The 27,270-nt window shown below is 39.7% G+C and overlaps 1 protein-coding gene across 1 annotated transcript; it reads left to right on the plus strand.

Moving 5' to 3' along the window:
* The first annotated feature begins 2,398 nt into the window (after positions 1–2,398).
* LOC107569566 (protein VPRBP-like) lies at positions 2,399–27,270 on the plus strand. Its single transcript, XM_016255682.1, has 21 exons — positions 2,399–2,539; positions 2,626–2,763; positions 6,262–6,795; positions 7,780–7,881; positions 8,552–8,710; positions 8,796–8,975; positions 10,811–11,020; positions 12,150–12,319; positions 13,970–14,090; positions 14,486–14,871; positions 15,712–15,930; positions 17,121–17,319; positions 18,192–18,274; positions 18,371–18,455; positions 18,682–18,915; positions 19,172–19,265; positions 20,803–20,907; positions 21,235–21,308; positions 22,169–22,261; positions 24,006–24,291; positions 26,254–27,270. Exons 1-21 carry the CDS (start codon positions 2,444–2,446, stop codon positions 26,310–26,312), a joined length of 3,627 nt encoding a protein of 1,208 aa, XP_016111168.1. The 5' UTR covers positions 2,399–2,443; the 3' UTR covers positions 26,313–27,270.

Below are 27,270 nucleotides of genomic sequence, written 5' to 3' on the forward strand. Positions count from 1 at the left end.
TGTGTGTGTAGGCTGATGGCGTCATGGCGTCATGGCAGCGTGGACTCTAAAGCGGAGCTGAGCACTCTGCTGGAGCAGTGGGAGAGAGAACAGCAGGGAGGCACAAGCGAACTGCTCAACATACTGACCAAGTGAGAAATGCTGCACTGACTGTTACTGCCCCGTATCACCTGACCCCACATCAGTTACTGTAGACGAGCCTGTGCAGTGTCACCTGACCTCACATCAACAGTTACTGTACAACACTGCGTTAGACTTGCCACCAGACCTTAAATACATCTCGCTAAAGGACACCTGGGGCCTGATGTGTGTGTGTGTGTGTGTGTGTGTGTGTGTAGGCTGATGGCGTCTGCCGGGGATGGCAGCGTGGACTCTAAAGCGGAGCTGAGCACTCTGCTGGAGCAGTGGGAGAGAGAACAGCAGGGAGGCACAAGTGAACTGCTCAACATACTGACCAAGTGAGAAATGCTGCACTCACTGTTACTGCACCGTATCACCTGACCCCACATCAGTTACTGTAGACGAGCCTGTGCAGTGTCACCTGACCTCACATCAACAGTTACTGTACAACACTGCGTTAGACTTGCCACCAGACCTTAAATACATCTCGCTAAAGGACACCTGGGGCCTGATGTATAAACGCTGCATATGCACAAAATGGGCATGGAAATGTGCATACGCAATTTTCCATGCACATATTGGGATTTATAAAACACAAACTAGACATACGCACTCTTTTACTGGAGTGAGCGAAATAAGGAAGCAAACAGATTGATTTTAAAGTCTGTTTGACATGCACGTTTAGATTCATTATTCAGAGTGTCATATTCAAGTTAAGCACTGAAATACCATGAAATTATTATCCAGATATTACAACATTTGTATATGAATTGAAACAGAAATTTTTGCAGTGGATGTGCTGCTTTCGAACAATTTTCCTAATGTTTTAATCACAGTGAGGATTGCTTGGCGTATGACAATTCTGCTTTAAATTGTGTTCTAAATAGCAAAACTCATGTTCTGAGAAAATACTTTTGCACGAATAATGATCATTGATGTGAACGTGATTCGTCTGATGGGTTCGGAACACAGACGGTAACGACAGACAGAAGCATGCGCTCGCTGATCAAACGGTCCATTGGCTGGGTTGAACAGGTCCGATGATGAACTGCTCACAGGTGTCGCGCACAGACAGCAGCCTAATGATAACCCCTTTGGCGCTCTTCCCAATATTGTGACAGACACCATATTTACAAGAGAGTATTTAAAGGAAAATGTTTTGTTGTTGACGCGGTGAGTCAGACAGCTACACTGCAAAAAAATAATCTCTTTCCATTAAAATATAGGCTATAAACATTCTAAAATACATGTTTAACTTTTAGGCAAATTGCATATATTAGAATAGTGATGTCTCAAAACGCAATTATAGTCCGAATATCATATTTTCCTAATGTGTTGTAGGCTACCCTTAACTGCATTAAACATGGTGTCACATGGATGGGAATATGCATGGGAATGATATGCAGATGACGTTATGCATATTAAAACTAGGTGTTGTAAGCTCCATAAATGGCTATTTCGGGGAGGAGTCGGGGTGGAGATGCACGTACACTCCAGCTCGGTGGTTAACCATGCACAGCTCAACACTTGCACGTTACACACTTTATCCATTTTATGTGAATATTGTTATTATAATAAATATTATTGTTATTATAAGTGTCCAAATGCCAGTCTTTGTGAGTGCACATGTAAAGAATTGGTTATGTCTTAAGTTAACAGACCGTTTGGAAAATAAAGTATCGATGCCAAACATTAAGTCATGCTGGACTAATAAATAAATAAAAGACTAAAATAACTGTTATGGTCTTGTTCTATTTAGTTTGAATCATATTTCTTCTGGGTGCTGTGGCGCTTTATATAAAGTGTCTATAAGTAGATATTTTTGTGTCTTGTCTATATGTGAAGGGCTGCTTAAAGTCTCTCTGCAGTCACCAGTTTTAATTATTACAATTTTAATATTGACACCGACAGTAGGTATATTAGGCTGCTGTCACTTTAAGACCAAATCTGAGCTCCTACATTTGTACAGATCTGTTTACAACCGCTGAAGACATAACTGACTGTGTTTACATGAATACTCACCCAGACAGATGTTTTAGTGTGTGTGTGTGATCGTTCCAAGAGCGATAAGCCATGAAAGAGAACTCAGTACTTGTGCATTTCTTTATCCCTTCTAAATGCCAATAACTACACTGTCCTGCACGCAGAATCCTGCACAGACATTTAATTACCTCGATATGATATTGGATTGATTCATTCTTATTGTCACGTGATATATGTCATCCTGTTGCCTGGCCCTACAAATATATTTTGATGCAGTGTTTGGCTGATCTTGAGTGTTTGGTTTATTTCTGTGCTTTAATAGCTAGTGAACTCATACGTGATGAGTAGCCGTGAGGTGGCGCTGAACACGGCTGCATGCAGACTGCTGCTGAACATCATGCCTGGCCTTGAGACGGCTGTGGTCTTTCAAGAGAAGGTACTTTGAGCCTTGTATTTATCCATCAGAATCAGATCAGGGGTTATGTAGCCTCACAGCTGTGTGTGTGTGTGTGTCCATGGCAGGAGGGGATTGTGGAGCGATTGTTTAAATGGGCTCAGGAGGCAGAGCAGCCCCTCCGAATCTACGCCACAGGCCTGCTGGCAGGAGCCATGGAGAACCAGGACATCGCCGCCAACTATCGCGAGGAAAACTCTGTACTGGTGAGTTCAGGAGCAGTGCACTTCTATACGCTGGAATAAATCGCCCCATGACACGTGTGCATTAGATCTGTGACAGCCCTGAGTCTTAGCTAGGGGTGTGTGATATGACGATTTTCTGCTTTTGAAGAAGTATCGTGCTTAGGGGTGTGCGATATATATCGTCTGTGATCATATCATAATTGTTGTTTTAACTAATAGTCTAGAAGGTTAGACTAGTGTGCGTACGCATTTAGAGAGTGCTCTTTCGCTGCATGATTCAGTCTATTAAAATACACTTAGAATGATCACAAAATTCAAGATATGGGGGCAGAAAATGTGTGTGTGTGTATATGTGTGTGTATATATATATATATATATATATTAGTTAATCAGTATCACACAAAGAGTGCCGTTTCTTTTCTCCAAAAATCAACATGATTTAAAAAATGTGGTATTTATTTTATACGGTTTAATAAACAAGAAGTTCATAATTAGAGATTTACATTTTAGACAGTGTTTTGTTCCTGAATGAATCAAGCGTTTAAATGATTCGGTTCAATCGCAGTGACTTGCTTATTGAAAGTGAATTGCTGCCACCTGCTGGCGGTTTTAATTTCACATTTAAAGTATATCTTCATTTTTTAAAAATAATTTCAAATATCAGTATTCAATATTTTGTTTAAAATATCAAAACATTATTTATGCATTTGTAACTGAGATTCTAAATGAGCTACATTAAACGGTATGTAAATGCATCTAAATGCCGCTTCAGATGCAACTTCTGTGTTTTGTCTGCATTGCAAAGATTAATTTTGTTGATACTGATTTCATTTGTTTGGGAAACAGCCAAAATATCATCATCATTTTCTTTTTCTTCTTCTTATTATTATTATCCTAATTAACTAATTAAATGTAAGCATTTGACTCAAAAGATGATGCACAAAAATTGCTTTAAATGCCCATAAAAGGTAAAAATACATTTAAACTAGTTGAAAAAGATTAATTTCTATCACTGCTGTGAATTGACCAGTACACAGAATATGAAGAATATCAAAACTTTAGGAGTCCCTAAGATATTAGACTTCAGATGCAACTTCTGTGTTTTGTCTGCATTGCAAAGATTAATTTTGTTGATACTGATTTCATTTGTTTGGGAAACAGCCAAAATATCATCATCATTTTCTTTTTCTTCTTATTATTATTATTATCCTAATTAACTAATTAAATGTAAGCATTTGACTCAAAAGATGATGCACAAAAATTGCTTTAAATGCCCATAAAAGGTAAAAATACATTTAAACTAGTTGAAAAAGATTAATTTCTATCACTGCTGTGAATTGACCAGTACACAGAATATGAAGAATATCAAAACTTTAGGAGTCCCTAAGATATTAGCACAACAAGACATTGCACATTTCATTCATTTCATTAAACATTTCATTCGCATGCTGTTCTGACATGCGCTTTTTCTGAGCGCCAACACATGAAGCGTGCACACTAAAAAACGGTGTTGGACTAAATTAATTTTATTAAAAGTTATACTGTCGAAACACAAAGTTTACATGTAGTTGGTTTACATCAAGTCTGTTTTTTTTGCGTGTTTCAAAGCGAAGCGCACACATTGTTCACTCAGGCGATCAGACCTATGAAATATTAATTTTCATTTATTTTACAGTGCAACTGTTTTACAATATGTGGCTATTACTGTCGTTGTTATTATTTTATTCTAATTTGCTTGGCTTCCTAAAACCCCAGTGTGGATGTAATTTAGACTGAGACCGTAGATCACAAATAAAAAGAGGGTCGCCTTTAAAGTTCAGCTACAAGTCAATTCACTGACTTCTTTCTGATTTTAGTTTTCTTAGTTAAGAATAAGGGTCGGAGCTCTTAATTTTGAACTCTCAAAGTGCACTAGATTGTTCATTTTAAGGTTAAATTATACTATTTAAATTTTGTTCCCAGTTCTCCAGACAAACTTCATTTGTCTTTTTTCTTTTTAAATATCGTATTGTAGACTTCATATCACAATAAATATCGTATCGTGAGATTTTGATATTGTTACATCCCTAGTGTAACCAAGCAATAGCAGGTCCACTTTTTGATTTTGATAGTAGGGAAAAAATCCTATGGAAGTGTGTTTGGTCACCCACCTTCTTCAAAACAACATTTATTTTCAGCAGAATAAAGAAACTCTTTCAGGTTAAAATCAACTTGAGAGTGAGTATGATAGTATAAAAACACTATGACAGATTTGACAGACAAATTACCATTTTTGTGTGAACTATCCGCTTAATCTTAATAAAACGGCAAAACACAAAGTAAAACCACTCGCTGCTCATGACCATACAGTTGCTTTAATGTGAATCAATGTATAATTTATACAGTGACGTGTGTGTGTGTGTGTGTGTGTGTGTGTATATATATATATATATATATATGTATGTTTTATATTTGTTCATTCAATGTTTTGAATGCACTTGCTAAACACCTTCTGTATCAGAAAAATAAAGCACTGTTTGATTTATTTGTATATTATGTGTACTTGTAATGTGTATCTTTGTTCATATTTTTCAGTTGCAAAGGTAAAATAATAACAAAGATTATCTTCTCCCACTTGGTATGTATGTATGTTTTATATTTGTTCATTCAATGTTTTGAATGCACTTGGCTAAACACCTTCTGTATCAGAAAAATAAAGCACTGTTTGATTTATTTGTATATTATGTGTACTTGTAATGTGTATCTTTGTTCATATTTTTCAGTTGCAAAGGTAAAATAATAACAAAGATTATCTTCTCCCACTTGCCATTTTTTTAAATGGTATATTTTGTTGCTTTGTTTTTATAGTAAAACCTTATAGTAATAGTAAAACCCACATGACACAGTATCGTGATAAAATCGTGATATTATACATCTAGTCTTAGCTAAATGAGTGGCATTAACGCAATTATTATTTTTTTATTTAAAGCTGTATGGCTTTGTATGTAGAAATTAAGAGTATGTAGTGAATATAAAGATGAAAAAGTATTTATTGTAAGGCAAAATTAAAGAAATTGGATTTGATACGGATGTCTACAGTTTTTGCTTTTGATCATTGTAATATATGAAGACGCATAATACATTTATATTTACGTTTGTTACCGATGCAACTTCATATTGCATGAGAGGAAAGCCTGAGTGCAGTGATGTGAAAGAAGCTAAATTAGCACAGCGATGTAGAAAATGTTATGCTGATGAGACCTCATTATTTAAAAACTTTTGACCTGTCACCATCAAGTTTTCCAGGGATGAGTGCACTAAATAGATGGTAGCCTTAGATAGTGACATTGAATAGAACGATATCCCTAGCTACGGTTAATGATGGTTTGATAAGTGTAAATATAAACATGCTGTTTGTGGGCGGAATACAGTCTTCGCTAAGAAGCTAAGAATTTTTTTGATGTTTGAACTGATGCTATTAGTGCTATTTAGTGTCCATATAATTGAACGGAAGCTCAAAAATCAGTGTTTGTGTTGCAGGTTCCTTTGATGCTGCAGAGGCTGAGGGAGCTTCAGGAAAAGGAGGCAGAGAACAGGAAGGACAGTAAGCGTCCAAGCAAGAGTCTCGCTCCACTGCTGCCCCTGGACGAGGAGGCCGTGGATGGAGAGTTCGCTCCTAACGCTCCTAACTCCGAGAATCACGACTCGAGAAGAACCGACTCGGACGCTGAGCTGCAGCCCGTGTCTGCTGCGAGGAGCGTGGGGAGAGGTAACACAGGCATGAAGGGCCTGATGAAGCCCGCTGCAGCACTCCCTTTAGAGCTGGACGAAACGGACAGCCCAGGTGAAGTCATGAGGAACTGGAGGAAGAAGGAGAACGGTGGCAAAGTAAAGCAGAAGCTGAACTTCTCGCAGCCAGAGCCGGAGCGCAGCTTCAGTGAGCTGTCCAACAGCAGCTGGACTGAGATGAGCCCGTGGGTGATCGGAAATAACTACCACCTGTGCCCGCTCACACCTGGAATAGAGCAGCGCCTCATCCTCCAGTACCTCACCCCGCTGGGAGAATACCAGGAGGTGATTTCAACTTTATATGTAGGAAGACATATAATCATGGTCACATGACCAAATGAAACGATAGGTCTTCTGGGCAAAATAAAAGGTTTTAAAATATATTTGTTTTGGGCACATTACATGTTAAACAAACTAAAACCGAAAGCACAATACAAAAAAGTCTAAACCATCAGTCAGACGACAGAAGGCATGTAGTAGATTGTTTGTGACCGGTTTTCCAGCAAGGCTTGATCATTTAGAGACCTTAGAAATCGTCCCTCGTACTAAGTTATAACAGTGTTACCATGACAAGCCTACTCGGTGAAGTCAGTTTTTTCAGTGATATCGTCTCTCATACTGGTCATAAGAAAAGAAAATACCAAATTAAAAAATAAATAAATTGGCATTTATAAAGCCAGTTAAACTTTGTTTGTATATTAAAACACACGCATTACTGTCAGTGATCATGTAATGGGAGTAATGATGGCCCCAACACCCCCCACATCACCCAGCTTTAGGGGACAGGCATTTGTCAACTTCAAGTCTAAAGATTCAGTATATCTACCGAATATACCTAGGAAGTAATGAATACTGAAAAAGTTTTAGAATCTGCAAACATATTTTCCAAACATTAGTTTTATCACCAACAAAAACTAAGCTAAGCTGTGAACAGAATCTGAGTTTGCGTTCAAACACACTTTATTCTGACTCCGTGGTGTTTCTTCCCCGAGTAGTTCCACTTCTTAAGCGGTCTTTAAATATTCAGTGTAATGTTTTGCACCTCTTTCAGTGCAGGAATAAAATCGTGTTTGTAGACCATGGTGCATCTTTCAAGAGAACGTTACTGGTCACTCTCCCTTCTGTTTTTTTTCATGTCATTACGATTTCTTTGTTTTTACACCTGTGCAAATGTCCTATTTTATTATATTAGGATGTGTGAAAAACAATCAATAGCAGAACTGAGCTTGATGAGCTTAACGAGTTTGATTCCTGTGTTTGTGTGTGCAGTTGTTGGCTGTTTTCATGCAGCTCGGAGCTCGTGAGCTGCTGATGCACTACATGGACCTGAAACAAACAAACGACGTTCAGCTCACGTTTGAAGCCCTGAAGGTACCTGAAGGATGTCACATGCACTGCAGCTCAAAAGTTTGGACATGCCTGACTGAATGTTTCTCGTGATCACGAAAAGATTTATGCGTAAAAATTAAAGTTAAAACACCTTTTAGTTAAGGTGCTGTAAGCATTATATTTTAAGCTCAGTTTTGCCATAAAAATAGCCTTTAGACCCTCTAACTCTAGCACTCTCTATTCTAACTCCATTTGATCTCTTTATTATAAAAAAATCACCCTCTAACACTAGCGTTCCCTATTCTTTTTTTTCTATAAAAACCCTAGTGTACTGCGTTAAGCTAACTGAGACTTGTTATAGCACTTGCATATCATTGCTCTTTTGTTAGTTTTGATTGCTTCTATTGTCCTCATTTGGATAAAAGCGTCTGCTGAATGACTAAATGTAAACGTAAAATGTGGAATATATTCATGCTAAAGAATGAGTAGTTTTGTCCTCAACTTTTGACTGGTATATTAATAAAGATCTTCAGACTTGCACCAAACATACCGTCTGAAAGCTCCTGAGAAACTCTGCTCAAGTGCACCGAGGGCAGAAGCTGCTTTAAACACAAAGGATGCTCACACCACACATCTTGATGACCCCATGATTATTTGACTGATTTTTATTCTGTTCTTGGGTATCCATTTACTTGTCCTCTCTGTCTTTCAGTATCTTGCGTCTCTCCTCCTTCATAAAAAGTTTGCGGCCGAGTTTGTTGCGCATGGCGGAGTGCCAAAGCTACTGGAGATCCCGCGACCCTCCATGGCTGCCACCGGCGTCTCTCTGTGCCTCTATTACCTGGCATACAACCAGGATGCTATGGAGAGGGTAAGATGCTGTGCTGATACGGTGATCACAGCCAGAGCTCTTCTGTGTCTTACTGTTGTCTGTCTGGTTCCTCCGGCTGTGTCAGGTGTGTATGCTGCCGCATTCGCTGCTGTCGGAGGTGGTGAGCTACACGCTGTGGCTCCTGGAGTGCTCTCACGCCTCCGGCTGCTGCCACGCCACCATGTTCTTCTCCATCTGTTTCTCCTTCAGAGCCGTGCTCGAGCTCTTCGACCATCAGGACGGGCTGCGGCGGCTCGTCAACCTGGTATGCACTTCTTTGTGTTTGCATAGGGATCATTACGGTGAGAGAGCTCAGCGTGCTGCAAATACATGCAACACAAACAGAAACATGCTGCAAATAAGCCACAGACCACCTCGGAAATGTTTTAGGGAACTGCAAAGTGATGAACATGGCTGGGACATATTTATCAATGTTTGCTCTGAAAGGTGAGCTTTTTAATTCAACTTCCTGCTCATATGAATCCTTATAGCTGCTGCTTTTTGGATATTGTAAGCCTAAATAAGCTGTCAAAATACACAATTGCTGTACCTGTGAAAGATTATGTAAGCTGGCGAACTTTTACAACTTCCCGTATAAAAATTGACCATAGCCTGTGGTTTTGCTATTAAAATGTATTGATTAATTAATAAATGCATAAAAAAAAAAAAAGGTTGCTATAGTTAAACCATGGTAACCATGCATAAATTAACCATGGATTTACTACACTAACCATAGTTTAACCATGGTATTTGTAGAACTGTGATCATACAAATGGTAATCAATATGGCAAAAAAATAAAAGGGGGTTAATTTTCGTTTTGTTGGGATAATTTTGTTGTGGCCTGTGCTACTTTCACGTTTCTTCATTTGTTGGTGTTGTGAGTATTTGCAGCACAAGTGCTGTCAATCTGATGAAGCCGTTTTCTTGAATTAGAACGACAAAACAACAAAAAGAGATACTCCACCCAAAAACACCAGTTACTTGACACCAAAAACTGTTACTTCAGTGGAACTTATTTTGAGAAATGTCTCCGTTTTAGTTTTTCTACATGCATTGCAAGTCAATGGGCTCCAGTGTTGTTTATCATACAGGTTTGTAAGCACATGAGGGTGAGTAAATGATGACAGGACTTTCATTTTTGGGTGGAGTGTTCCTTTAAAGAGAAGCGGGTGTAGTGAAAGATGAAGGTCAGCCTGGAAAAGGGCTGGTGGTCATTGATAAACTGGGGGGTGGTGATGATATGAGGGGAGGCGGGTCCTTTGCTACCAAGTTCATATTTCTGTACATACACAACCAGTCAAAAGTTTTTGAACAGTAATATGTATATTTTTAAAGAAGTCTCTTCTGCTCACCAAGCCTGCATTTATTTGATCTAAAATACTGCAAAAGCAGTAATATTGTGAAATGTTTTTACTATTTAAAATAACTGCTTTCTATTTGAATATATTTTCAAATGGGATTTCAAAGCTGTATTTTCAGCATCATTCCTCCAGTCTTCAGTGTCACACGATCCTTCAGAAATCATTCTAATATGCTGATTTGCTGCTAAAAAAACCCCATTTATTATTATTATGTTGAAAACAGCGGAGTAGTATTTTTTTTCAGGTTTCTTTGAATAGAAAGTTCAGACGAACAGCATTTATCTGAAATGGAAATCTTTTGTAACATTATAAATGTCTTTATCATCACTTTTGATCAATTTGAAGCATCCTCTTTTTATTATTATTATTATTATTTAGAATTCATATTTTTCTATATTTAGTAGTGTAAGGCTTATACGTTTCTTCCTTTGTTCTAAATGGTATTTGGTGGGTTTAGATTTTGCAAATTGTGTTGGAAGGACAGAATATTTTCCCCTCTCTCTTGTAGTTATGTTGTATGACGTTACCAAAATGTCGTTAAAGGTTTGGGTTTATTTGCACGTACAAGAGTAATAGATGATAAATGTGGATAGTTATTCTAATCTGGTCAAGACTGGTATTGAGACGGACACACTGATTGGATGCAGAGTTTGCCTGAACTCTGCTGTAGTCTGTATGTTTCGTCAGTGTTTATTACTCTCTGTCCTTCTCTTCTCACTGGGTGTTTGTGTTTTGTAGATTAGCACTCTGGAGATTTTGAACCCAGAGGACCAGGGTGCGCTGTTGAGCGACGATGAGATCTTCTCAAGCAGACAGACTGCAAAACATACCTGCATGGCGCTGCGCAGGTATTTTGAGGCTCACCTGGCCATTAAAGTCGAGCAGGTCAAACAGTCGCTGCAGCGTACAGAGGGAGGAGCGCAGATTCACCCGCAGCCTTATTACAAGGTACATCTGTTTAACACACTACTGCTGTAATGCATTACACTGCTAGATCCTTACTACAACAGTCATATCACTGTGTGCCTGATTATGTTGTGCATGGTTTGTTGTCTGAAATGTACTTCGTGGTTTTCAGTGTTGGGGTACCGTGTGTTACGTAATCCGATAACTTACATATACATTTTTAAGTAACTAGTAAAGTGACGCATTACTTTTTAATTTAGAAGAAAATATCTGACTTTTTCAAATAAGTAACGCCAGTTATTTTGTTTTCACATTATATATTGACAGCTGTCCTGTCCTCACGGTGACAGAAATCAGGAGTCAGTGCAGAGCGTTGTGTGTGAACATGATCTTACTGTAGATCTAGACTAAATATCAACATGTGTTTACTCATCTCACTGCACACAAACACATTCAGTGTTCCTCACAATCAATAAAAACAGTTAAAGGCAAGCTCAGAATATGATACAAACCTGCAATAATTAAATGTTAAATAACGGAATAATAAAAAAATCCCATTTTATTAACCCATGTCTTTGCTCCTGACCTTCGATGATCCAATGCAGCCATACTAATGAACAATTTACTTTAGATGAACAATATTTGTTTCTTTTATATTGCTGAAGAGTGTTGAACTTTCGTCTCCTGAGTGCGTCCTTGTCTTTATGTAATTCGGAATGCACAACTGAAAGGTTCAAGCAAACCCTTTACTGTACAGACGTGAATTTACATTTCCTTCAGCCTGAGGCCTATTCATTTCACTTTTGGTGTGAATTTCACTTTTACATTTGCCAACAATAGAACTTTTTATATTAAAACCAACAAGCAAGCCCAGCACTGATGAGAAAAAGTAACGCTATAAGGTAACAGTGCATTACTTTCCATAAAAAGTAACTAAGTAACGCAGTTAGTTACATTTTTAGGGAGTAACACAATATTGTAAATGCGTAATAATGTGTACTCGCTGTGATGTCCCGTGTTACTTTTCAATGAATTGAGGAATTTAGGAAAGAACTTAAACTTGGAAATCTTGTCAGTTTGTGCAAGGCCTGCTTTGTACGCAAAAAATTTGGTCTCTGGGAATGCTTGTATATTGTGTTGAAGTTTTTTTTTCCTTTGTAAATGTTCGTAGGCTTGCTCCTACACCCATGAGCAGGTGGTAGAAATGGTGGAGTTCCTGATCGAGTTCGGACCGGCGCGTTTGTACTGGGAGCCTGCCGAGTTCTTCCACAAACTGTCCTGTGTGCAGCTCCTTTTGCAGCTCATTTCTATCGCCTGTGACTGGAGAACATACTACGGCAGGTGAGGAGCTGCTAAGAGTGGTGTGGGAGTAACGGATGCAAATGGAGCCTCGCATAGTTACTTTGATGCAACAAGTTATTTTGTTTGTTTTGCTGTAAACATAGTGATGGTAAAACGAATCTTCCTGTCCTAGAACTTTTTATATTAAAACCAACAAGCAAGCCCAGCACTGATGAGAAAAAGTAACGCTATAAGGTAACAGTGCATTACTTTCCATAAAAAGTAACTAAGTAACGCAGTTAGTTACATTTTTAGGGAGTAACACAATATTGTAAATGCGTAATAATGTGTACTCGCTGTGATGTCCCGTGTTACTTTTCAATGAATTGAGGAATTTAGGAAAGAACTTAAACTTGGAAATCTTGTCAGTTTGTGCAAGGCCTGCTTTGTACGCTAAAAATTTGGTCTCTGGGAATGCTTGTATATTGTGTTGAAGTTTTTTTTTCCTTTGTAAATGTTCGTAGGCTTGCTCTTACACCCATGAGCAGGTGGTAGAAATGGTGGAGTTCCTGATCGAGTTCGGACCGGCGCGTTTGTACTGGGAGCCTGCCGAGTTCTTCCACAAACTGTCCTGTGTGCAGCTCCTTTTGCAGCTCATTTCTATCGCCTGTGACTGGAGAACATACTACGGCAGGTGAGGAGCTGCTAAGAGTGGTGTGGGAGTAACGGATGCAAATGGAGCCTCGCATAGTTACTTTGATGCAACAAGTTATTTTGTTTGTTTTGCTGTAAACATAGTGATGGTAAAACGAATCTTCCTGTCCTGTCAGCCGCTATTCTGTGCTCGTAGCGCGTGCTGTACAAATGCGGCGGTGCACACTGTGAGAAAATGCGAAGCGTGTCAGATCTGCGTCACGTTCAGCAGCGGCAGCTCTTAAAGTAATAGCAGCCAAATAACCTAATAACCAGCTGCTGTGATGACTGTTCATCAAAGAACAAAAGAAAAAAGGATTTTTTTGTAGCTTTAAGGATTCATATATATTTAATTTAGAATTTAGTGTTTGATAACTTTATTCAATTTCTGTCTATTTCCTACTTGCTGAAGGGCACAGGCAAATATGACATTTATTATAATGGGTTTATGTGAAGATTGTTTGTAGTTCACTTAAATTAGTTATTTTTTTAAAGTCTAATAAATGTAAAAATTGATAGCTCTCATTTATACTGTAATGTTGAATGGCTATAGTCAATGGTTAAATATTAGGAAAAAAAGAAATTTCCGAGAGACATCAGTAGTTTTAGTATCAGTGATACTCGCCTTCAATATATATATATATATATATAATATATAGTGTTTATTTCTACATTAATTTGAAGATTGAATGTGAAATGCAATGTAAAAGTATATTTAAAAACTGTAATGTTAGGTGGGAATAATTGCTATTAATTTGAGAAAAAAATGTGCCATTTAATTAATTTCGATTTACCTAATTAAGATGTCTCAAAGGCTTGTTGTTTTTGTTTTCATGCACAGCACTTTTTGTTGGGAACGCTTAATCGTTATAGAACTGATAATGTGAAATTCCGTTATATCGCCCGCCCCATGCTGAAATATTCTTGTGATACTTGTGTACGTGATTTTAACCTTTTTTTAAAACATTTAAATCATTACTAAATGCAAGTTTTTTTTCTGGTGAATGTGTGTTTCAGGGCTGACACCGTGAGGTACGCTTTGGATATCTTGAGCATTTTGACAGTCATTCCTAAAACGCAGCTGCTGTTGTCGGAGAACGTCGCTGTGCTGGATGAGAATGGCTCCACCATCTCCACTGTTGGTGAGAATCTGCTGTTCTGATGATAATGCACTTGGAAAAACACATGGACAGTGTTGCTTCTACTTAAACAAGCCCATCTTCATGCACTTATGTTCTAAAATATATAGCAGGAGTTAGTTTAACCATTAACAGTCTCCCTGAAAAGGAACATGTCTAGTTTAATGGCATAGACATTTGAGGGAAACTTTTCACGCTGTGCTTAACCGAAGCACAGCGTAACTGAAGCAGTGTTTCACGTCAGTTTGAAAGGGGTTCACACCACTTAACCCTAGGCCAGGGGTGGCGAACGTTGGTCCTGGCGAGCCGCAGCCCTGCAGAGTTTTGCTTCAACCCTAATCAAACACACCTGAACAAGCTAATCAAGGTCTGAACGGTTATTAGGAAGCTACAGGCATCTAGCGTGCCGCCGTTCACTCCCGTTTCTGTCGCGACGCCTCCTTCTCCCGCCGCTGGCATCCCACGGACTCCTCGGCTCACTAACGGAGTCGCGGCCCGTCTGGGTGGCCACACCCCCCACGCGCTTCCTCATCACCAGCCCCGCCCCTCCACCTCACAGGCTCCGCCCCCTCCACCGCCTGCAGTCTCCCTCCACAGTAATGGCTCTCCGCTTATCGGACGCATCGTGTTCTCACGGGAGCGGCCGTCACCGTGTTCAGCTGCAGGAGGGAAGAGGCCAAAAGTGTTGCGGCAGAAATCTGATCATGGTGCTTTCAGCCAGAGTCCGGCCATGAAAAAGCAGCTGGACAGACATCTGCCCTCTCCACCAACTCTAGACAGGTGTGCCTCCCTTCATTCAGACTGTCGTTTCATACCCAAGTTTTTAAGCCCATGTCAAGTTATGAAGTCTGCATTGTACTGTGAAAGCATGCTGTAACTCTTTGAACTAGAAAGTTCCTCCATGCTGCAAAAAAGTTGTTGTTGCAAAAATGCCTCATGAGTTGCGCGAACACATGACTGCCCTTGTTGGTAATCAGCTACTTTGAGAATAGATACTGTTAGTCTTAAACAAAAGGTTCTCCCAAAAATGAAAATCGTCATTGTTTTCTTCGAAACACAATTGAAGACGTTTTTAATATTTTTGCAGTTTTGTTCCTCCATTGAAAGTCCACACTACCAAAATGTTCACACAACAAAAAGTTGATATGATCGCATTTTGATCCAGGTCTTCTGAAAAAATAAGATCACTTTACACAAGGAATGGGTTTAATTTAGGCTTTTTTATTATATAGTAAACATTGATCAACATGCATGCATAGAGCACATCAAATATGGTAAACCGTTTTTTTTTTTTCTATTCTGTTGATACTAACCCACTGCTTTTTCTGTCAGTTGTATGTTACTGGACAGTGACTCTATCCAATAAAATTTGTTGAGCTTGCATAAAAGTAATTATTAGATGACACTGTGGAAGTAGGCACTATTTCTGAACACTGGAAGCAATGTGTAAAATCTGTCAAACCATGTGTGGTTACTTGCTTTTGTAGCACTTGCTGCTTTCCATATCCTTCTGAAGATTTTCCACATTTAAATGAAGTTTTGGGGGGACAAACATATTTTGGCAGTTGAGTTTGGTGTTAATGTATCATGCATAATGGTGTCATGTGTTCTCATTTCCAGTATCATAACAGAGTATTTACGAGAGCAGCACGCCCGCTGCAAGAACCCAGTGACCACATGTCCTCCCTTCAGCCTCTTCACACCGCACCAGTGCCCAGAGTCCAAGCAGAGACGCCAGGCACCCACCAATTTCACTCCTCGCCACACACGCAGGGTCGTCTACCCCAAATACGGTGGGGTTGATGGAGGCTGTTTTGACCGGCATCTCATCTTCAGCAGGTACAGTTACACTGATCACACTGATGCTTTGATCAGATATGAAAATATGAGTCGGTCAGTAGTAGAGAAGTAACGATTACCGGTTTGGCGATAAATCATGATAAAAGTCCCCACGGTTAGTATTAACGTTTCATATTTTAAGTAAACCTGTAAAGTTCATATATTAAGTAAACCCATTAAAACCGTATTCGCTTACTGTGATTTGAACAACTCTGGATTAATAAATACTATCCAGCACAGTTTTAAGTAACAGTCTCACATGTGCACAGCACTCAGAGTAGTTGCGTTTTGTGTGAAAACATGGCGTAAAGCTGCAAGGTTTTGTAAGAGTGCTAAGCGAATTATACAACTGAATATATAAATTAATTATATGAATGTACCTCTGAAGGTTCTGACTGTCTTCAGAAAAGATTTGATGGCATTTTGTTTTCATCTTCGCTCCATGTAATACCTAATAAAGTAGTGTTTTAATCACAATGCTGGTTAACTGGGAACAGCTGTAATTCTGCTGCTCCATCAGCGCCACCTGCTGTCAGAGAGTGGATCTACAGAGACTCGCATTCAGTCTGTGTACAGTTTCCGTCTGGACTAAATACAGACCAGATTTACACGCCCTGCTGTAAATTCTGACCGGATGATGAAAAACAAGCTAATGTGGATTCTACACATTTAAACAATTCGGATAAAATGCGTATAATCATTTATTAATCAGTTATCATTGTGACTTAACCCTTTTCTTTAAAGGCTGAAATGTGAGGTTTACCATTTTATGAAACCTTTTCAAAGTTTTATTGGAACATTTCCTACATGTTATTAGATTAACTTTTGTCAGTCATGTTGTCATCTAAAATCCGTACATTGATAGTTTTTTTTTTTTTTGGTTTGTTTGTTTTAATCATTTTATTTGTTGTTTGTTGATTTTTAAATATAAAGCTTGGTGAAACGATTGTGTCGGTACCGGTTTAACATTTCCAGCACATTTAAACAATACCGTGATAATTTTGTTCACTGTAATCGTGATAAGAAATTTTCATACCGTTACATCTCTAGTCAGTAGCCGGCACGGTCCTATCTGTAGTCCTATCTGTATTGTTTGTTAATGTTGTTGTCATTATTAATGAGTTAAGCTCTTTTTCGCCATCTTGAGTTTCATCTTGCTAATCGAGTGCTGTTTGTGACCATGTGTGCAGGTTTCGGCCCATCTCTGTGTTCAGGGAGGCTGAGGAGGATGAGAGTGGCTTCATGTGTTGTGCGTTCTCAGCGCGAGAGCGTTTCCTGATGTTGGGCACATGCACCGGACAGCTCAAACTCTACAATGTGTTCAGTGGACAGGAGGAAGCCAGCTACAGCTGCCACAGCTCAGCCATCACACACCTGGAGCCCTCCAGAGTAAACACACACTCACTCACTCATGCATCTCGAGTTCTTCAACTTTCTCGGCCCAGGGCTCTAATACAACAACATGCACTGTACAAAAAAAAGGTTGACCAAACTCAAAAAAAAAAAAAAAAGGCAACCTATCGCAACTTAAAAACTTTAGTTCATCTAATGAAAAGTCAGTCTACTGAGTGTTAAAAGAAGAAAAAATATTTTTTAACATTTTATAATGCTAATCTTACCTTTAGAATGATGTTTTTCAAATCCTTCTACATAATATGGGTAGTATTGGCCTCTTTAAACTAAAGGCAAACATTTATGCAGATGACTATTTTAAAAGTTGGGAGAACATTTGGATATGTTGTGAACAAAATACTTGAGTATCTTAGTAAGGTAAACAAAACAACTTTTGCTTTCGACATGTTTAGAGTATTTTTGTTCAGTTCACACGAAAAATGAAACTTGACTTCTACTAAAAATTCTTTGTTCGGGCTACTTTTTTACATTGTAACAAATCCAACTTTCAAAAAGTTATACTAACCAGTGTGCTTTTAGTTGTGCTTTAACACCTTTCAAGTAGTACCCTGGCTATGATAGATTCTGCCTGTTGTTGCATGCGAGTTTTGTGGTTATATAGTTGGCCTGTAATTGCAGTATATATTGGTATTTGGTTGGCATGGTCCAGTAAGGCAGAGCTTGATACACTGAATGCTTTGGCAGTTCAAGTGATTCATGCACATCTGATGGTGTTTTTCCTCTTCGTAGGACGTAATTCTGCATAAAAGCTGCTCTGACCCACATCAGCCATTAGTATCAAAGTTTGCAGTTGTAGTTGCTGTGTAAATGCGTTTTTACGGTAGATGCTGATATATTTTCTGTGTCAGGACGGTTCCCTGTTGTTGACTTCAGCTTCCTGGAGTTATCCTTTATCTGCGCTGTGGGGTATGAAGTCCGTATTCATCATGAAGTGAGTCAGCATGCCCATAAGCGGCTAACTAATTGTTAAAAACTTGAAATTATTATTTTTCATTTTTTGATTATTGATCACCCCTTTTTTTTCTAGGCATTCATTCCTGGATGATCATTATGTGGAGTTCAGCAAACTCTCTCAGGACAGAGTCATAGGAACAAAAGAACACATCGCACACGCAAGTCACCCTTTTACTCCGTTTTGTCTTTGTTTTCCACTGACCTTCCGATTTAGAATATCAGCATATCAATGTGTTAAATAACATGCAACATGCAGTTTTTATGATCCTTTTATGATTGTTAACGTTTTGTGGATTCTGCATGGTGGATGTAACTCTTTGACCTCAGCTGTGTATAATAATTATGTTCCAGCCTGTTGTCATGCATCTTTGTGTATTTCTGCAGATATATGACATTCAGTCTGGACAGAAACTCCTGACCCTCAATAACCCTGACCTAGCCAACAACTACAAGCGCAACTGTGCCACGTTTAACCCCACGGATGACCTGGTCCTGAACGACGGTGTCATGTGGGACGTCCGCACCGCTCAGGCCATCCATAAGTTTGACAAGTTCAACATGAACATCAGCGGCGTTTTCCATCCCAATGGTTTAGAGGTCATCATCAACACGGAGATTGTATCCTTTTCTGCTCGGCGAACCACTGGCTGTGGCTTGTTATTTGATGATGATGATGTTTGTTTCTGATTCTTCTGTTGTTGTTAATGAGATTTTAGTTAATTTGGTAATTACTTGATAAACAATAGTTCATTAATTATTGTACAAAAGGGTGCTAGGGTGTTACTTGGATGATGTGTTAATGAGACCTCTTTAAAGGGTGAACCTCTTCTTGCTGCATTGTTTCTGAAGCGGTTTGCTTTAACTCACGCTCCAGTGGGATTTGAGGACGTTTCATCTTCTTCACACAGTACCAGCGCTAGATCAGTGTCGGATTGTCTTCAACAACAATGGAACTGTCATTTATGGAGGTGAGAGACGCGCTCTCTCTCTCTCTCTCTCGCACTCACTCACTCACTCACTCAATCACACACACGCACTCACTCACTCACTCTCACACACACACACGCTCTCTCTCTCTCGCGCACTCACTCACTCACTCTCACACACACACACGCACTCACTCACTCAATCACACACTCATGCACTCTCTCTCTCTCTCTCTCTCTCTCGCACTCACTCACTCAATCACACACATGCACTCACTCACTCACTCAATCACACACGCATGCACACACACTCATGCACTCACTCACTCTCTCTCTCTCGCACGCACTCACTCAGTCACACACACACACGCACTCACTCAGTCACACACGCACGCGCACTCACTCAGTCACACACGCACGCGCACTCACTCAGTCACACACGCACGCGCACTCACTCAGTCACACACGCACGCGCACTCACTCAGTCACACACGCACGCGCACTCACTCAGTCACACACGCACGCGCACTCACTCAGTCACACACACACACACACACACACACTCATGCACTCTCTCTCTCTCTCTCTCTCTCTCTCTCTCTCGCGCACTCACTCACTCAATCACACACATGCACTCACTCACTCACTCAATCACACACGCATGCACACACACTCATGCACTCACTCACTCTCTCTCGCACGCACGCGCACTCACTCAGTCACACACGCACGCGCACTCACTCAGTCACACACGCACGCACACACACTCTCTCACTCGCACACTCACTCGCGCATGCGCGCTCTCACTCACTCGCTCACACGCGCTCAGGATTTTTCTGCCATTGGTCTCTGCAGATCATCTAAAACCCTTGTCAGGTTGGATGGGGACCTTCGGTGGACATTGTCAGATCTTTCTAGAGATGCTTGTTTTGGTTCGAGTCTGGCTCAAGGACATTCAGAGTCGTCCCCAAGCCACTCCAGTATTGTCTTGTCTTTCTCAGGGTGATTGTCCTGTTGGAAGGCAAACTTTCAGCCCAGTCTGAGCACTCTGGATTAGCTTTTCGTTAGCAATATCTTTGTAATTTGCTATGTTCGGCTTTCCCTCTACGATGACCAGTACCCCTGGTTTCCTCCAGGCATGACACTTGTTGGTTAAACAGTTCATACTCCCTTTCATCGGACTGGAGAATCTTGTTTCTCACAGTCTGAGAGTCATTTAGGTTGTTTTTTGCACATTGCAAGCAGCGTTTCACGTGTCTTGCACTGAGGGAGAGTCTTCCGTCGGCCCACTTTGTGACGGCCCGGATCGGTGGAGTGTTTCAGAGACTGTTGTTCTTCCCAGCTCCAAATAAGATCTCTTGAGCTCAACCAGAGCATCAGTTCTTGGTCACCTCTTGAGGCAGCTCAAGATCCTGCCAGGTGTTGTGATGATGCTGCGGATCTGACTTTTAATGCCCTGCTCTCTGCATGGTTGAATCTGTGATTTATTCTGTAAATTGCGTGCTCTCTTGCTTCGGATGAGATGTCCGTTGCATGTCGATGCCATGACATTTTGCTGATGTTCTGGAGTGTGTTGTAGCCATGTTGCAGGCTGACGATGAGGATGACATGATGGAGCAGCAGATGAAGAGTCCATTCGGATCGTCCTTCAGGACCTTTGATGCCACTGATTATAAACCCATCGGTATGACTCTATCTTCATTCTCTCTTCTCTCCATCTCAGTTCATATATATTCAGCTTGTGTAAAAGTTGCAGAGAATGTTTGATTTCGCTGTCTGTCAAAATATGTATTTCTGTAACTAACAATTAAGCAGACAGATGCATCTTGTAAGATATGCACTTGTAAAGGAATTAGACATTTGTCTTTACAATGGAGAGACAAATTTAAAATGGTTTGATTAGTAGCATGGCACATGCTTTGAAAATGACCTAAAATGTCTCTGTAACAAGGTTTTTGTTAAGATTTTTGTAAGATGGGAGATTTTGATGATGGTCTGTTTGCTTTCTCAGCCACCATTGATGTGAAGAGGAACATTTTTGACCTGTGCACAGACACTAAAGACTGCTATCTTGCCGTCATTGAGGTATGGTGTTTTTCTTTTTTTCATTATTTATTTGGTTAGCTAGTTATTGTGTTATGCCAATAATACCTCCACTCTGGGACTTTGTACTTAAATTTTTTTTTTTCGTGTTCAGTTTAACAACATTGAATAAAAAATGTAAATATCTTTACAGTACTAAATTCTACAAAGCTACGATTCTACTTTTATTTGAACACTGCATCCATGTCATATGTGACCCTGGACCACAAAACCAGTCATAAGGGTCAATTTTTTTAAATTGACAATATTTGGCTGAGATACAATTATTTGAAAATCTGGCATCTGAGGGTGCAAAAAAAATCTAAATATTGAGAAAATCATCTTTAAAGTTGTCCAAATGAAGTTCTTAGCAATGCATATTACTAATCAAAAATTGAGTTTTGGGCTACGATTCTACTTTTATTTGAACACTGCATCCATGTCATAAGGGTCAATTTTTTTAAATTGACAATATTTGGCTGAGATACAATTATTTGAAAATCTGGCATCTGAGGGTGCAAAAAAAATCTAAATATTGAGAAAATCATCTTTAAAGTTGTCCAAATGAAGTTCTTAGCAATGCATATTACTAATCAAAAATTGAGTTTTGATATATTAACGGTAGTAAATTTACAAAATACCTCCATGGAACATGAAATAAAGTAAAGTAATATTAACTTGGACTTTAGTATCCTAATGATTTTTGGCATAAAAGAAAAATGTATAATTTTGACCCATACAATGTATTGTTGGCATTTGCTACAAATATACCTGTGCTACTTATGACTGCTTCTGTGCTCCAGGGTCACACACATTCATCTTGTACACCAAAACTCTGTGTGTTGTGTGAATGTGTGTAACAGAATCAGGATTCAATAAATATGGACACTGTGTGTCGGCTGTATGAAGTCGGTCGCCAGAGACTAGCTGAGGAGGAAGAGGATGAGGAAGATCAGGTGAGACTGATGCAAACCACATCATTTTTAATCTTGTACACCAAAACTCTGTGTGTATTATGTATGAATGTGTGTAACAGAATCAGGATTCAATAAATATGGACACTGTGTGTCGGCTGTATGAAGTCGGTCGCCAGAGACTAGCTGAGGAGGAAGAGGATGAGGAAGATCAGGTGAGACTGATGCAAACCACATCATTTATGTTTTAACCGTTTCTGTGTAGAAAACTGAATTACGAACTCATTAATTGTGTGATATCAAAACTATTTTAACTATTAGCTGTGGAAGCTTTTGACCAGTCATTGCAGTGCAGCCTAAATAGTTAACATGTAATAAGAGAATGTATTGACCTTCGCTATCAGTGGTAGAGCCCGACCGATATATCGTTTTGCAGATTTTATCGGCCGATATGAGCCTGTCGCAGATATATCGGTATCGGCGAATATGCCACCGATATGAATTTTTTTTTACAGAACATAAAGCGCAGATAAAATGCTTGGAAATGAAGTAATTACATGGTTTGTCCAGCAGAGCGCACTCCATTGTTTGCTACTGGTGACCTGGATGAAACGCTTTAAAGCTTAAGTGTATGGAATACCATTGAAACTTTGGACGGTCATATCTCCGTAACGGCGCTGCGAATCCGCACCAAATTCGGGGATCCTTTCAACTCGATGCCGAATTGAGTGTTCGTCTTGAGGCCCCCTTTCGAATGAGACCACCCTCGCGTCGATAGCCCCTGGGGTCCGGGAAGTATGGGCGGTTAAATTCGAGGTCGGGTGCCGACCGATCTGGTTGACCGGGGGGCTACTGACGCACAGAGGGTGGCGTTCGAGAGGGCTCCTGGAGCTGAAGGGATCCCCTGAATTTGGTGGAGATCCGCCGCCGCGTTCACGAGATAGTGACACCAGCCAACACTTTCACTTCAGTAAGGAGGTCTCTTGTTCAGGCAGCAGCATTCACGCGTTGTCTTATTCGACCATAAGTGCCCTGCGAAGTGGACTTCACATGAAATTCCACCATGATTCCAGTTCCAAGGGAACGTACACGTTACATTCAAAGGGCATTAAAGTGCGCGAGACATTAATTTAAATGTGTATTTATTTACAGAGGTATATTATTTCACACTTCTCTAGTAAGTTTCGTCTGTGTGTGTGAAGACATTAGCGCAAATCTGTGAATGAATGTTCCGAAGTGAAATAAAGTTGAATGGAAATAGTTGAATAAACTTCAACTTTACTGTTCAGTGCACTGATGTCAGACTCATTTTGGATAATACAATTTATTGTTAAATGCCCTGCCTCCATTACATGTCTTTGTCACGTCATTATAAGCGTTTCATCACCACATTTGAGTGATCAATTAAAACATTTTTTTATGTATGTATATTCTGTATTCTATATATAGTACCAACTAAGTATGCAATGATAGACTTGATGTTCATTTTAGTTTTTGACCACCTTCACCATTCTTTTTAGAGAATTTAAAATGAAAATTTGCAATGTCTACAAAAAATGCCACTTCTGCTTGTGAAATGCACTGCATCGTACCACTCAAACTTAAGATCCGACTATATTGAGGTTGTTGTTCAGAAGCTTATGCAGAGCAGCAGGTGCTACACAGAGCTGCAACAGTTTGACCGGTTTAAAGTTTTTCTGGAAATCGGGAATAAGAGGATCTGCTCTTCTTACATCAGTGAGGCTGCTCACTTTAAACTTGATCTTAAGACGTTTGTTTCATTCAGGAGGAGGATGATCAGGATGAAGAGGATGACGATGACTCCGATGATGACATGGATGACATCGATACCGACCCGCTGCTGGCAGAGCTGGAGAACGAGAACAACGGCGAGGAAGATGAGGAGGATGGCGAGCAGGATTTTTCTCCGTCTGATGATGAGGAAGTGGCTCGCCTGCTGGATGAAGAGGCGGATGATGATGATGATGACGATGACGATGACGACGAAGATGATGACGATGATGAGGATTCTGATGACAATGAGCGAGATGTGGAGCTTGTACTAGATAACAGTGAGTGACGACATGCACGCACACGCACTCACACTCTCTCACTCACGCGCGCACACACACACACTTTCTCACTCACTCACACTCACTCTCTCACACACACACACACACACAGACATGCTGCTCACTGCAGAAACCCCATGCAAAACCTTTGATTTCTATATCACACACATGTGAGCTCAAAAGAAGCTAAATGAAAAAATAACAAACAATACTGGAGAAAAGTGTCATGCTTTATAAAACGGGAACATTGCCTTGTTAATGAGAGATGTATGTAATCTTGGGGTGAGAGAGGTGAGAGCTGCCGGCTCCCTACTTGAGCTCATGGTGTCTCCTGTGGCGCGCGCACACACACACACTTTCTCACTCACTCACACTCACTCTCTCACACACACACACACACAGACATGCTGCTCACTGCAGAAACCCCATGCAAAACCTTTGATTTCTATATCACACACATGTGAGCTCAAAAGAAGCTAAATGAAAAAATAACAAACAATACTGGAGAAAAGTGTCATGCTTTATAAAACAGGAACATTGCCTTGTTAATGAGAGATGTATGTAATCTTGGGGTGAGAGAGGTGAGAGCTGCCGGCTCCCTACTTGAGCTCATGGTGTCTCCTGTGCAAGTGTATTTAAATTATAAATTAATATTTTTATTAAGAATTGAGTGTTACAATTATGTATGCATCAATATAGGATTTAGCACCAGTAACTTATAAACAACTTGGTGTGACCTTAATTATCTAATTAAGCAAGCCACTGGAAATCACATTTTCTCAAATGAAGACTAGCTGTCACTAATAATATATACAGTACATGCTGAATTATGACACAGCCAGTTTGAATATACATGATTTAAAGTTGCTCTCTCAGGCATGTCCATTAATTATTATTTTTTTTTATTCAAAGGCTTGTTTAAATGACATAACTGTGTGTTTATTGTATACCAACTGTATATTATAATGCTTGCCTTTTCTTATTAAACAGGACCGTTAACTCTTTTTAAAAAGTTGTCATCAAAATATTCTGTGAGCCATGAAAGTTTTGTGAAAATGATCAAAAATGCTGATGTATGAATAATCACTAATAATATATACAGTACATGCTGAATTATGACACAGCCAGTTTGAATATACATGATTTAAAGTTGCTCTCTCAGGCATGTCCATTAATTATTATTTTTTTTTATTCAAAGGCTTGTTTAAATGACAACTGTGTGTTTATTGTATACCAACTGTATATTATAATGCTTGCCTTTTCTTATTAAACAGGACCGTTAACTCTTTTTAAAAAGTTGTCATCAAAATATTCTGTGAGCCATGAAAGTTTTGTGAAAATGATCAAAAATGCTGATGTATGAATATCTGAACGTGCAATAAATCAAAAGAATGAACAGAGCTTGTGCGAAATTAAATGCCAATGAAAACACAAAGCCATAAAAATGCCATCAATGGCGGGGAGAGTGGTAAAAAGACTAATGGAGAGGGAGAAAGGGAGCTTGAAACCTAGGACTTCCAGGGTTTCACTGCAACGATGCTCAGTGGCCTCAAAATAAAAACTCTGCTTTCCACACTTAGTTCATACATTTTTGTGACTGCACCATCAAAGTCATTCCAGTAGGAGTTATTTTACACCACGCAGATTGTGGTCATGTGATTTTAAATGACTTCTGTGTGAGCTGTTCTTTATTCATCTCCACACTAGTGACTGAGCAATAGGCATGTTTGCATGTCCGATGTCGCTGAAATTTCGCTAATGTGACCGCACTTATATCATCTAAACAGAAAAACTAATCTTCGTTGCTGGTGATTAAAGTCATATGTGATGTATCGATCAACCAGTATTGTTGACGGCTACTGTTAGTGCGCTGACGTGAAGTTTTTGCTGCTTTTCTTTCATTACTGTCATTCATTTTCTTGCGGCTTTCATTTTTCTGAAACGCTGTTGTTCTTCCTGTAGCAGACAGCTCCGATAACTCCGACCTGGAAGATGACATCATCCTCTCCCTGAACGAGTGATCCTCAAGTGCTCAGTGAGAAGATCTGAGAGAAATGTCACAGGAGGGCAGCAGCTGATGAGTGTCAGGTCGTGGTGTTGGATGGTCCATGTGCACGCTGCCCCAAACATGACATCTACGCACCTGCAGGAAAATTGTAAACAAACATAGTTTTATATAAGGACATCTCATATGAAACGAATGTAATTTGTCTGATGTTTGTTTTTGGTAAAGTTCTTTCTACAGCGTTGCCCTCTTTGAATATCGGATCATTTTGAAAGAACATGTACTGATGGATTTCGAGAGGGTGGCATCCTTTCAACACTTGGCACATGTGCACCCGTGTTGCATTCATACATTAGCGTGTTTTGTGTTGTTTGACCGCTGTCGAGAGGGGTTCTGGGTAGCTCCGATACACTGTTTGCATGCGCAGATATGAACGTCTGGATGTATGTATGCTCTCCACCTTTGACCTGCCCAGCACTCCTCGAGTTTGATTTCATCTAAACATCTGAAAATCTAGTTGCTTAGACGTTTAGTTCATCCATTTTTGCTTTTTGAATGGTAGTTTTGTTAGCCATTGCATCGGTTTCATTTTACAAGAAAGCGCTTTTAAGGCCCTTTTTGTCAGCTGATTGGATTGATATGTTGCACCACATTTAATGAGCAATAATTTCCGTTGATTTGTAAATTCACATAAAGGACTGTGAAGGCCTGTGGTACCGCTGACCTGTGCTCAGATCTGCAGCGGCGTTGGCTTCTCTTTTGGAGGAAGTTACCAGTTGCACTTGCAGATGCACCTGTTTGCTTCTTAAACTGCATTTCACATGAAGTTAAACATCTTTAAGCATCCGTGTACAGCCTCCATTTACTTTATGGTTTGACTTTTTTGTTCATGCCTTTCCAAAGTAAAGATCCAAGGCAACATTGTGTACAAAATGTATTAAAAATATTTTTACTATAAATGTTATTACAATAAA

Source organism: Sinocyclocheilus grahami, unplaced genomic scaffold (genome assembly GCF_001515645.1).
Source record: "Sinocyclocheilus grahami isolate Dianchi unplaced genomic scaffold, SAMN03320097.WGS_v1.1 scaffold1360.1, whole genome shotgun sequence".
NCBI lineage: Eukaryota > Metazoa > Chordata > Actinopteri > Cypriniformes > Cyprinidae > Sinocyclocheilus > Sinocyclocheilus grahami.

Bases quoted from the DNA above. Each gene is read 5' to 3' on its own strand.
- LOC107569566 (XM_016255682.1), top strand. From the start codon at position 2,444: ATGAGTAGCCGTGAGGTGGCGCTGAACACGGCTGCATGCAGACTGCTG. The intron at 18,916-19,171 runs GTATCCTTTTCT...CTCACGCTCCAG, and splicing joins TCATCATCAACACGGAGATT to TGGGATTTGAGGACGTTTCA. The intron at 24,292-26,253 runs GTGAGTGACGAC...TTCTTCCTGTAG, and splicing joins GGAGCTTGTACTAGATAACA to CAGACAGCTCCGATAACTCC.